The sequence below is a fragment of the Mesocricetus auratus genome, unplaced genomic scaffold (genome assembly GCF_017639785.1).
Source record: "Mesocricetus auratus isolate SY011 unplaced genomic scaffold, BCM_Maur_2.0 Super-Scaffold_6730, whole genome shotgun sequence".
Classification (NCBI taxonomy): Eukaryota; Metazoa; Chordata; class Mammalia; order Rodentia; family Cricetidae; genus Mesocricetus; species Mesocricetus auratus.
Window position 1 is genome coordinate 105256874 of NW_024429184.1, and position 13573 is coordinate 105270446.

At 40.1% G+C, this 13573-nt stretch overlaps 1 protein-coding gene across 1 annotated transcript in view; it reads right to left on the reverse strand.

Moving 5' to 3' along the window:
* Positions 1 to 13573, reverse strand: part of Hsd17b4 (hydroxysteroid 17-beta dehydrogenase 4) — an 85725-nt gene that overhangs the window by 25744 nt on the left and 46408 nt on the right. Inside the window, exons 14-16 of the mRNA XM_040741831.1 lie at positions 6832 to 6883; positions 1592 to 1663; positions 261 to 364 (exon numbers count right to left, since the gene is read on the reverse strand). Coding sequence (XP_040597765.1) covers positions 261 to 364; positions 1592 to 1663; positions 6832 to 6883 — 228 coding nt within the window. The remainder of the gene's footprint in view (positions 1 to 260; positions 365 to 1591; positions 1664 to 6831; positions 6884 to 13573) is intronic.

Genomic DNA, 13573 nt, shown 5'->3' on the forward strand with positions numbered 1-13573 from the left:
AAAGTAGACAGTGGTCACTAGACAGGAAAGAGGTGGTGGGAAGACACAAGGCCACAAACAAGCCAGTGTGGACCGGGACAGTAGGACAGTGGAAGGTCAAGCAACATTTATCAAGAGCAGGAAATTCCCAACATACAAATGATCCACGTTCTAGGATATGCAAATACTTTTTTAGAACTCACATATTGAACACACATACTGAGTTGCTATAATATGCCCCATAAAAATGTACAAATATTACACCTCAAAAAAAGTCTTACTTTGAGTTTTTCTGACGTCCGTTTTCCACCAAAGCCCCCAGATCCAACAACAAAAACAGAGAACTGATTATAGCATATAAGCTCCTTCCCAGAATAAGAATAGACTATAAAAGAAGCAAAATGGAAACAGTAATTATTACACAAAATACATCTAGTTAATGAAGACAGGCTTAATAATTTCTTCAATAATTAAATAAATAAAACACGGCTAGTGCAAAGGTCAGCATTTACAGTGAGCATGGGGGGTTGCAATGCTCGACTGAGGTGTGTTCATCTCCAGTCTCTGTCGGTAGGGAGAGCTCCTCAGCCCTTCACCATGAGCGGTGGGGGTTTTACCTCTTAAATCCCCCAACAAGCACATATATCTCAAGTTTTATCTGCCACCAACATTTCCAATAATTCCTCTAGGTAATTCAGGCTACCACACTCAGACTTTGAAACATTGTCAAAGCACTGGAGAACACGGGACTTAGAGAGACAGTGCCCAAGGATGGAGGAGTCACCCAGGGGATGCCCTCCTATCCCTAGGAGAAAGAGTGCCCGATACAAAGAAGGTTCCTCCTGCCTCAGCCAACTGAGCACTGAGGTCATTATCATGTGCAACCATTCATGGTTTTAAATGCATTTTTACCAAAATTATCTCAACTTCCAATGTGTTTATCAGGATGCAATCCCATGGTAAGTCAAGGAGCACTGGCATGGTCTCTAGTATTTTCCTCAGAAATGACAAATCAGGCAGAGCTGACATTTCCACAGTTCTTAGGAGCAAACTTTACACCTCTATTTCTTTTCTTCTTCTTAAACTTAATAAAGTTTTTTGCACTATTGTAGCTCATGTTTAATTACTTTATAACTCAATACTTATTATAAACTACTATCAGTCTTTTTCTACCACAGATAAAATGTGGCTACAGTGTTTAAACTATATTAAGAGTTCAACAGTCTTAAGTGCAGTCTAGAAATCTAACTGCAGTCTAGAATAATCAAGTTCCAAATAGCTAACACAGAGAAGAGCATCAATACACAGCCCAGCTGCATCAACCCTACTGCAGCAGGTATAGCTCTACTGTGATTTGTACAGGGACACACACCTCACTTCTGTGCTTTAGTTATGTTGTTTCAACCCACTGACATTTCCCACTTGCCCTAGCCTTGGCCCCAGCTCCCCCTCCTCCCTTATTTTTGTTAAAGAATGCATGAATTTTAAAATGCCTATTTGCTCTTACAAACTATAAAATGAATACAACATGGATCAATCTCTGTGGTGAAGAATGCTACATGCAAAGCCTATCACTCTAATGATATTATTATAAGAATTACAGATGTGTTACCGTCCATAACAATCACTATGCCAGATCCTTTATCCAGGATGTCAGCAACAACTGCTTCACATTTTAGTTCTCCTAAAATTAAAGTAAGATAAGTAATTACATTAAGACATCAAGGAATCTACCATGGTTTCCACTTACTTCAGCAAAGCTAAAAAAATTATGGTTTTAAATATTTTCTCCTAACTTAGCACTAAAAAAGTGCAACTGCTTCTACAGAACATGTAAATCACTAAATCTGAAACTCTAATATTTCTGATATGAAATTTTGAAAACACTAATGTTTCTGGTATGATTTTCTTTAAATAATCATTTCCATGACAGTGACTCCTCTTGCATCTAAATATCGGGTAAGCACCAATCCCATTTACCTCATTCCTTCTCGAATCTCTATGGCTTAGGTGAAACACTTTCTTCAGTATTCTCTTAACTTTTGATTCCTCATTTAACTGGTTAAACTCAGTGGGTGACAAAACAAAAACAAATACAAACAAAATAAATAACAGTGGGGGGAATTTGTAGAAAGAAGGCAGTTGGGAAGGGCAGGAGAAAGAAAGAAGGAGGAGTGCAGATTACCAGGAAGTATGGAACTGTCAAACATTCATTTCTCTAAGACCAGCCTTTCTCTTTTACCTACACAACTGGACTAACACCTAGTCCCCAACCACACAACAAGTCCATGTTAATACTTGAATGTGCAGAGATAGGTACATTTTTAACTTAATCCCAAAGTCTATGCACAGCCATTTGAGGATTTAATAGGGAAACAGCAAACACATTTGCATCTTAGATCCAGCACTGTGGCTGCAGTGAGGCGAAAGTCCCTTCGGAATAGGAGTGGAGGTAGAAGACACTGAGGAGGCAAGGGAGGAGCAAAGTCAGCAGGAGGTGGGGAAGCAGATGAGCAGAAAGTGAAGACTCCAGATGCACAGACAACCAAAGAACCTCCTAAGTGTCTGCCAGTGGGTGACAGGGAAAGAGAAAAGCATCGCTAAGACCTTCAGAGTGATGCTTCCCAAAACCAATCTGTTGATGACTCTTCCTTCAGAATGGAGTCCAAGCCTCTCTCTGTATCTGACTTTCAAGGCCTGTAACAATCCTTCTTGCCTCTTTCTCTCTCTATTCTCAAACCTTGCTACACTCCCAACTCATCCTTAAGGAAGGGAGAACTGTCCTCAGATACCCCAACAGCCTCCACCTCCAGACGGCTAGGATTAAAGTGGTATCACCATGCCTGGCTTGCATTTAAAATTTTTTGTATTTTTGTTTCCTAAAGAATAAAATTTTAAACTATATAAAAAACTCATAGAGACACTATTGAAGACAAAGAACTCACAAGAAACACAACTTGAGGCTAAAGCTGTGTAAGAAATCAAGAAAAGAGCTGGGCGGTGGTGGCGCACGCCTTTAATCCCAGCACTCGGGAGGCAGAGGCAGGCGGATCGCTGTGAGTTCGAGGCTGGGCTGGAACACAGCCTCGAAAACAATACAGAGTACTGTCTCGTAAAAACCAAAAAAAAAAAAAAAAAAAAAAAAAGAAATCAAGAAAAGTAGAAAAGTATTATCCATACCTTCCTAATACATCAATGTATAAGTGTAATCATTTGAAGTATATAGCTAATATCTTTTTATATTATAAAATCCCTATGGGCAATATTTAATACACATCTACTTACTTAACAATGGTTCCCCAAATGAACCCACTAGGCTAGCTACACATGAAATATATAGTGACCTTTATGAAATCACACACACAAACACACACACACATGATATGATCTAAGGCTTTGGTACAGAATTTACATTTCACTAAAATAGCAAGTAATATAAAATAATTCTGACATAGCCAGTTTTTTGTTTGTTTGTTTGTTTTTAAGCATCTACGACCTGATACTATAATATTCTGCTCTGGAAATGGTAAGTATTCCATAGTCATCATGAACTGTGTATTGTCTCAGACTAAATAAACAGCTAGAAATATATTCTGCAATATAATGGAACAAAGCTATTTCACTTTAAAAGAAGATACAAAGCTCAAAGTTTTTGTAAAATATCAAACTTTAAGGGGGCTACTCACTGATTCTGTATAATACGATGTGAAAAGATACCAAGTCCTCCTTTGTTTTTAACCACCTTATTTGCCAGTGTGTGTGTGTGTATATATATATATACATGGGCGAACACTCTGACATCAAAAAATACATAGAATTATTGTGAAGAATAAAAATATGGGGTGGGCACATGTTCTCTGTTATCTGTGGTTCTTAGCTCCCATTCCTCAGATATAAGCATACAGCATGGAGTAATCACCACAAAAGCTGTATAAAGGAATAATTGGGGAGTGGGGGATGGGAGGATAGGGAATAACTGGGGAGTGGGGGATGGGAGGATAGGGAATAATTGGGGAGTGGGGGTGGGAGGATAGGGAATAACTGGGGAGTGGGGGATGGGAGGATAAAGGAATAACTGGGGGGTAGGGGATGGGAGGATAAAGGAATAATGGGAGTGGGGGATGGGAGGATAGGGGATAACTGGGGAGTGGGGGTGGGAGGATAGGGAATAACTGGGGAGTGGGGGATGGGAGGATAGGGAATAACTGGGGAGTGGGGGATGGGAGGATAGGGAATAACTGGGGAGTGGGGGATGGGAGGATAGGGAATAACTGGGGAGTGGGGGATGGGAGGATAGGGAATAACTGGGGAGTGGGAGTGGGAGGATAGGGAATAACTGGGGAGTGGGGGTGGGAGGATAGGGAATAACTGGGGAGTGGGGGATGGGAGGATAGGGAATAACTGGGGAGTGGGGGATGGGAGGATAGGGAATAACTGGGGAGTGGGGGATGGGAGGATAGGGAATAACTAGGGAGTGGGGGATGGGAGGATAGGGAATAACTGGGGAGTGGGGGTGGGAGGATAGGGAATAACTGGGGAGTGGGGGTGGGAGGATAGGGAATAACTGGGGAGTGGGGGATGGGAGGATAAAGGAATAACTGGAGAGTGGGGGATGGGAGGATAAAGGAATAATTGGGGAGTGGAGGATGGGAGGATAGGGAATAACTGGGGAGTGGGGATGGGAGGATAGGGAATAACTGGGGAGTGGAGGATGGGAGGATAGGGAATAACTGGGGAGTGGGGGATGGGAGGATAGGGAATAATTGCGGAGTGGGGGATGGGAGGGGAATAGCAGAATACAGGTGACATGAAGTAGAAAAAGGAATGAGGAGGAGGGGCTTCCAGAGGAGGGAGTGAGGTCAATACAGAAGGAGGAAGGGCAGGAAGAGGGACAAATAGCACCAAGGTAGTTTGGTAAAACCATAAACTAACAAAAACCCCAGTACTGGGCATGAGAAACCTTCTGAATGGTTGGTCAGGGTAATTCAAGTGGCTCCCAAAACAAATTACTGATATAGCTTTTGGTTGTTTCTCAGGGGTTAGGCCCCTATTGCTGAAGACCACGCACTTAAGGCACAGGATTTGATGATTTGACCTGGACACATTTCTCCTGCATTCTAGCTTCTGTGGTTCCAGAAAACACAAACTACTGGAGGAGAGGTGCCATTAAACAGTTCTATGCAGATGCAATATCCATCAGCCACAGCAGCTGACAGCATGAGACACCCACACAGTTATCACAAGGGTACGCACAGCTGAAGGGGGGTAACCATCGACTGTCTAATTGATCCAAGGACCACTCAACATGAGGGAAATCATGCGTGGTACTGGAAATCCAACCAGTGTTCTAGACCAGCATAATTCCTTACTACACTCTGAGTCTTACCATTCTATCCCCAGGCAAGTATAGCTACCACCCTTCATCAAAGAAGCCTCTCTCTGTAGCAAATGACGGTGATAAAAGAAAACCACAGCTGTATACAATGCACATATCAATGGATGGTGGGGATCCAAGACCCAATAATTATATCTACATCACATGATCAACACGTCATGGAAAACCCAGCCCCAGTGGGTGTATATCTACATCACAACTCCTCCATCTGTGGCTCAGGAAACATCATGAAGGAGGAGGCACAAAGACTGAAGGAGCCAGAATTTCAGGAACTCTCCTATGGCACAGTCTCTCCTAGATATGACTGAAAAGGTGAGACAGAGCAATTGCACATCAATGAACTTGTTAACACAGAAGGAGGGAAATTACAGAGTCCCACATCCTGACAAAGAACTATAGGCAACTACTGACGGCTAAGGAGAATTATCCTCTCCCAGGAGTGAGTCCCCTTATTAGATATTCAGTAAGAGTGTTCAGCCCTGAAACCATGTATCCACAAACAACGAAAACTAACCCAGCAGCTTATATTCATATGCATTTGCATATATATACATGTAACAATAGTCAAAGAAAAAGGCTATCAACTTAAGAGTCAGGAAGCATGAGAGAAGTTCAGAGGAGGGTAACTGAGAGGTACTAGAGAGCTGGAGGGGGTGATATAATTCTGTTTCAATTAAATACATATTTAAAATGAAAAAGATGGAGATGAGGACATAGTTTAGTCAGCAAGGTGCTGCCTACTATTCAAAGCTCCTTGGTTCCAGTCCAAGCACCACACAAACCTTGTGTAGTGGCTTAAGCCTTAATTCCAGTAATCAGAAAGTAAAACAAGGAGGGTCAGAAGTTCAAGGTCATCCTCTGCTAGAGAAAAAGTTGGAGGTCACCCTGGGCCACAAGAGGCCTTATCTCAAAAAAAAAAAAGACATATATATATATATATATATATATATATATATATATATATATATATAAAAAGACGGGAGGGAGGGAGGGAGAGAGGAAGGGAGGGAGGGAGGGAGGGAAGGAAGAAAGGAGGGAAGGACGGAAGGAGGGAAGGAGGGAAGAAAAGCACTTCGATTAACATCCAAATATTACTGAGAAAAAAAAAATGACTAGGTAGGTATGGTTTTCTTCTCTTCTAAGAAAATATGAAAAATTACAAATGCTGTATCTTTCAGCATTGCTTGCTTTATGCAAAACAACCACAGGAACAATAACTGATATAAAATCATCATGTATATATGTCACTATAGACAAACTTCTAGTATTAAATCTAGAGTTATACTGTTAGTGAAAGACAATTAGGGACTGGTTAACATCATCTACTCTAAGGTTACACATGGATGCTTCTGATACCTTGTTGAGTTGGACTATGCCAATTTAACACAATGGGATGACTTGGGGATTAATCAGAAAATGAAAGCATAGTATTAGGCAATTAGTTCACACAAACTCACCTGATCGAGGAAGTGGTTTATACAACTCCAAGTATTGCTCCCCATGAAGAACCTACGTTACAACAAATGCAATTTTATTAGCAAACTCTCTTGAACCAGTGTCAAACAATGGGTACTGATATATACAGGTAATATTTTACTATCCAAACACCACATCAGTATTCTTCCTGTATCATCTATTTCAGTATGCTTTTTACTTCTTAATCATGGAATGTAGAAATAATTAGCACACCAGCATAAACACAAACAGATCTTTTGGACGAGAGAAGACAAATTTGTGTTCTTAGAATTCAGGGATCTGGGACCCAATTAGGGGAGAAGTGAACTTGGGTCCCATCTCAGGCCCAACTTCTACTTGCCCACTCTGGGATCTCCTGGACTGGGAACTGCAGACAGGTAGACTTGCCCCAGCTCACCAAGCAACCTCGTGTCTGCTGATATCGCTGGGCTACTTCCAACCCCATTCAGGGGAGAGGTGAGATAGGGTCCCATCTCAGGCCTGACTTTCGCTTGTCCACTCTGGGATCTCCTGGCCTAGGGACAGCAATCAGGAACTACAGAAGTAAGCATAACCAACAGAATACAAGAGATGGAAGAGAGAATTTCAGGCATTGAAGATATACTAAGAGAAACAGATTCATCGACCAAAGAAAATCTTAAGTCCAACAAATCCATAACATAAGAATAATCAGGAAATATGGGACACAGTGAAAAGGCCAAACCTAAGAATAATAGGTATAGAAGAAGGTGAGGAAACCTAACTCAAAGGTTCAGAAAACATATTCAACAAAATCATAGAAGAAAACTTTCCCAACCTAAAGAAAGACATGTCAATGAAAGTAGAAGCCAGCCGGGCGGTGGTGGCACACACCTTTAATCCCAGCACTCGGGAGGCAGAGGCAGGCAGATCTCTGTGAGTTCAAGGCCAGGCTGGACCGATAGCCTCCAAAACAATACAGAGAAACCCTGTCTCGTAAAACCAAAAAAAAAAAAAAAAAGAGAAAGAAAGTAGAAGCCTACAGAACACCAAATAGAGTGGACCACAAATAAAAGTCCGCTCATCACATAATAATCAAAACACCAAACATATAGAATGAAGAAAAAATATAAGAGCAGCTAAGGAAAAAGGTCAAGTAACATAAAGGCAAACCTATCAGAATTACACCTGACTTCTCCATAGAAACTCTTGAAAGCCAGAAGGTCCTGGATAGATAGATATTCTACAAACACTAAGAGACCTCAGATACCATCCCAGACACTACTATACCCAGCAAAGCTTTCAATAAATATAGATGGAGAAAACAAGATATTCCACGACAAAAACAGATTTAAACAATACATATTCACTAATTCAGCCCTACAGAAAGTACTGGAAGGAAGACTCCAACCTAAGGAAGTTAACTACACTCACAAAAACATAGGCAATAGATAATCCCACTTTACCAAAAGTCAAAAGAAAAACAGGGTTAATCCACACACAATACCCCCAAGAGCTAATCCAAAACAAACAAGAATTAACACTCAATGGTCCTTAATTTCCCTCAATATTAATGGTCTTAACTTGCCTATAAAAAAACACAGGCTAACAGAATGAATATGAAGACAGAATCCATTCTTCTGCTGCATACAAGAAACATACCTCAACTTCAAAGACAGACATTACTTCAGAGTAAAGGGTTAGGATAAGATTTTCCAAACAAATGGAATCAAGAAAAAAAGCTGGTATAGCTATCCTAATATCTATCAAATTAGAATTCAAACTAAAATCAAATCAATCAAAAGACATGAAGAAAGTCATTCATATTCATCACAGGAAAAATCCAGTGGAAGAAGTCTCAATTTTGAACATCTATGCCCCAAATACAAAGGCACCCACATTTGCAAAAGAAACGTTACTAAAATTCAAATCACACCTAAGACCTCACACAGTTATAGTGGGAGACTTCAACAACCCACTCTCATCACTAGACAGGACTAGCAGACAGAAAGTTAACAAAGAAACAAGGAAACTAACAGAAGTTATGACCCAATTGGGTTTAACACACATCTAAAGAACATTACATCCAAACACAAAAGAATATGCCTTCTTCTCAGCGCCACATGGGCCCTTCTCTAAAATCAACCACATACTCAGCAACACAGCAAACTTCAACAGATACAAAAAATTTCAATAAGCCCCTGTATCTTATCAGACCACCATGCTTTAAAGGTAGAATTCAACAACAACACAAATTGCAGAAAACATACAAACTCATGGAAATTGAACAATGTGTAATTGCACTTTTCCTAGGTCAAGGAAGAAATAAAGAAATTAAAGACTTCCTAGAATTCAATGAAAATGAAGACACAACATACCCAAACTAATGGGATACTCTGAAAGGAGTGCTAAGAGGAAAGTTCATAGCACTAAGTATCCACATGAAAAAAAACTGGAGAATAGTCAAACTAGAGAATTAACAGCACAACTGAAAGCTCCAGAACAAAAAGAAGCAAACTCATGTGGAGGAGAAGATGCCAGGAAATAATCAAACTCAGGGCTGAAATCAATAAAATAAAAACAAAGAAAACAATACAAAGAATCAATGTAACAAAGAGTTGGTTCTGAGAAAATCAACAAGATAGACGAACCTTTATCTAAACTAAACAAAAGGCAGAGAAAAAGCATACAAATTAACAAAATCAGAAATGAAAAAGTAGACAAAACAATGAACACTGAGGAAATCCAGGGAATATTCAGGTCATACTTTGAAGACCTGTATGACACAAAATTGGAAAATTTAAAGGAAATGGACAATTTTCTGGATAGATTTCACTTACCAAAATTAAATCAAGAACAGATAAGCAATTTAAATAAACCTATAACCCCTAATGAAATAGAAGCAGTCATCAAAAGTCTCCCAACCATAAAAAGCCCAGGGACAGATGACGTCAGTACAGAATTCTACCAGAAATTCAAAGAAGAGCTAATACCAATACTCCTCAAATTGTTCCACACAATAGAAGCAGAATGTTCATTGCCAAACTCTTTTTATGAGGCTACAATTACCTTTGTATCCAAACAACACAAAGATACAACTAAGAAGAGAATTACAAACCAATATCCCTCATGAACACTGATGTAAAAATACTCAATAAAATACTGGCAAATAGAATCCAGGAACACATCAGAAAACTCATCCACCATGATCAAGTAGGTTTCATCCCAGGGATGCAGGGATGGTTCAATATACAAAAATCTAACAATGTAATCCACCATATAAACAAACTGAAAAAGAAAAACCACATGATCGCCTCACTAGATACTGAAAAGCCTTTGACAAAATCCAACACCCCTTCATGATAAAGGTCCTAGAGAGATCAGAGATAACAGAAACATGCCTAAACATAATAAAAGCAATATACAATAAACCAACAGCCAACATCAAACTAAACAGAGATAAACTCAAGGTGATTCCTCTAGAATCAGGAATAAGATGAGGCTGTCCACTCTCTCCATATCTCTTTGATATTGTACTCAAAATTCTAGCTAGAGCAATAAGACAACAAAAGATCAAGGGGATACAAATTGGAAAGGAAGAAGTCAAACTTTCACTGTTTGCAGATAATATGACAGTTTCATAAGTGACACAAAAACTCTACGAGAGAACTCCTACAGCTGATAAACACCTTTAACAAAGTGGCAGGATACAAGATTAACTTAAAAAAATCAGTAGCCCTACTATATACAGATGATAAATGTGCTAAGAAAGAAATCAGAGAAACATCACCCTTACCATAGCCACAAACAACATAAAATACTTGGGGTAACACTAACCAAACAAGTGAAAGACTTGTATGGCAAGAACTTTGAGTCTTTAAAGAAAGAAATTAAAGAAGATACCAGAAAATGGAAAGATGCTCAATGCTCTTAATAGGTAGGATCAACATGGTAAAAATGGCAATCGTGCCAAAAGTAATTTACAGATTCAATGCAATCCCCATCAAAATCCAAGCACAATTATCCACAGAACCTCATATGAAAAAACAAAAGACCTAGGATAGCCCAAAACAACCCTGTACAATAAAGGAACTTCTGACTTCACCACCTGACTTCAATCTCTATTATAGAGTGATAGTCCTAAAAACAGCTTGGTATTGGTACAAAAATAGACAGGTAGACCAATGGAATCAAATTGAAAACCCGGTATTAACCCATCTGAATACCTGATTTTTGACAAAGAAACTAAAATCATACAATGGAAAAAAGAAAGCATCTTCAACAAAAATTGCTGGCATAACTGAATGCTGGCATATAGAAGACTGTTGATAGATCCATGTCTATCACCATGCACAAAACTTAAATCCAAATGGATCAAAGACTTCAACATAAATCCAGCCACAATGAAACTCTTAGAAGAGAAAGTGGGAGATACTCTTCAATAAATTGGTACAGAAGATCGCTTCCTGAACATAACACCAGTAGCATAGACTCTGAGATCAACAATTAACAAATGGGACCTTCTGAAACTAAGAAGCTTCTGTAAGGAAAAGGACACAGTCAACAAGACAAAATGGCAGCCCACAGAAAAGATATTCACTAACCCCACATCTGACAGAGGGCTAATCTCCAAAATTTACAAAGAACTCAAGAAGCAAGTCTCCAAAACACCCAAGGGTCCAATTAAAAAGTGAGGTGCAGAACTAAATAGAGAATTCTCAATAGGAGTCTAAAATGGCTGATAGACACGTAAGAAAGTGCTCAACATCCTTAGCCATCAGGAAAATGCAAATCAAAAAAACTCTGAAATACCGTCTTACTCCTCCTGTCAGAATAGCTAAAATCAAAAACACCAACAACAGTTTGTGCTGGAGAGGATGTGGAGAAAGGGGACCACTCCTCCATTGTTGGTGGGAGTGCTGACTTGTACAGCTACTTTGGAAATCAGTATGGAGATTCCTCAGGAAAATGGGACTCAGTCAACCACAAGATCCAGCAATTCCACTCTTAGGCATATACCCAAAAGATGCACATTAATACAATAAGGACAGCTGTTCAACCATGTTCATAGCAGCATTATTTGTAATAGTCAGAACTTGGAAGCAACCTAGATGCCCCTCAACTGGAAAATGGACAGAGAAAATGTGGTACATTTACATAATCGAGTACTACTCAGCGGGAAAATAATGGAATCTTGAATTCACAGGTAAATGGATGGCACTAGTAGAAAACATCCTGAGTGAGGTAACCCAGTAACAAAAAGACAAGCATGGTATGTACTCACTCATATATGGATTTTAGACATAGAACAAAGGACTACCAGCCTATAATCCACACCGCCAGAAGCTAGGAAACAAGGAGGACCCTAAGAGAAACAGACATACATGGTTCCCCCAGAGAAGGGGAAAGGGATAGGATCTCCTGAGCAAATTGGGAGCATAGGGAGGAGGAGAAAGGGAGTTAGGAGAAAGAGAAGTGGAGAAGAGGAGGGGAGAGGAGGACATGAGGGAGCAGAAAGGTTGAGTCGGGAGAAGAGAGGAGAGCAAGGTAAGTGATACCATAATAGAGGGAGCCATTATAGGCACTAGGGAAATGTCCAGAGATCTACAAGGATGACACCAACTAACAATCTAAGCAATAATGAAGAGGTTATCTTAAATATCCTTCCCTGATAATGAGAGTGATGACTACCTTATATGCCATCCTAGAGTCTTCATCCAGTAGCTGAAGGAAGCAGAAGCAGATACCCATAGCCGAACATTGAACTGAACTCCTGGAATCCAATTGCAGAGAGGGAGGACTGATGAGCAAAGGGGTCAACACCAGGCTGGTGAAAGCCATAGAAACAGCTGACCTGAACAAGGGGGAGCTCATGGACTCCAAAATGACAACTGGGAAACCAGCATGGAGCTGATCCAGATCCCTGAACGTGGGTGTCAGTGAGGAGGTTTTGGCAATCTATGGGGCCTCTGGTAGTAGATCAGTATTTATCCCTAGCATACCAATGGACTTTGGGAGCCCATTCCACATAGAGGAATACTCTCTCAGCCTAGACACATGGGGAAGAGCATAGGCCCTGCTCCCAATGATATGACTTTGGTTGTTTTTTTTTTTTTTTTTTTTGGTTTGGGTTTTTTTTTTTTTTGGTTTTTGGGTTTTTTTGTTCGGTTTGGTTTTGGTTTCACGAGACAGGGTTTCTCTGTGTAGCTTTGGAGCCTATCCTGGCACTCGCTCTGCAGACCAGGCTAGCCTCAAACTCACAAGATTTGCCTGCCTCTGCTTGCCGAGTGCTGGGGTTAAAGATGTGCACCACCACCCAGCGATATGTTAGACTTTGATGATCCTCCATGGAAGGCTAACCTACCTGGAGAGCAGAAAGGGGATGGTATAAGGAGTTAGTGGACAGGGGAGGAGAGGAGGGAGGGGGAACTGGAACTGACACGAAAACAAACTTGCTTCTAATATAAATAAAAAATAAATAAAATAAAAAAAAAGAATTCAGGGATCCTTATTGACTATACATGATTTACCAATGGAACTACTCAATAAGGTTCTGTTCCAAATACTTATGATAATGCCTAGAACACATTGGGCATTCAGTAAATATTGACTCAATAAAAATGAACCAATGGGCCGGGGCTGCTAATGTCAAGTCACTCAAACTGAGCAGAGACGACTCAACTAAAACACAAAGGTAATCCTCATGAGCATATTCAAAGGCAAAAACATCATTAATGTCAACATTGCGTGTGTAACTCAAAAGGT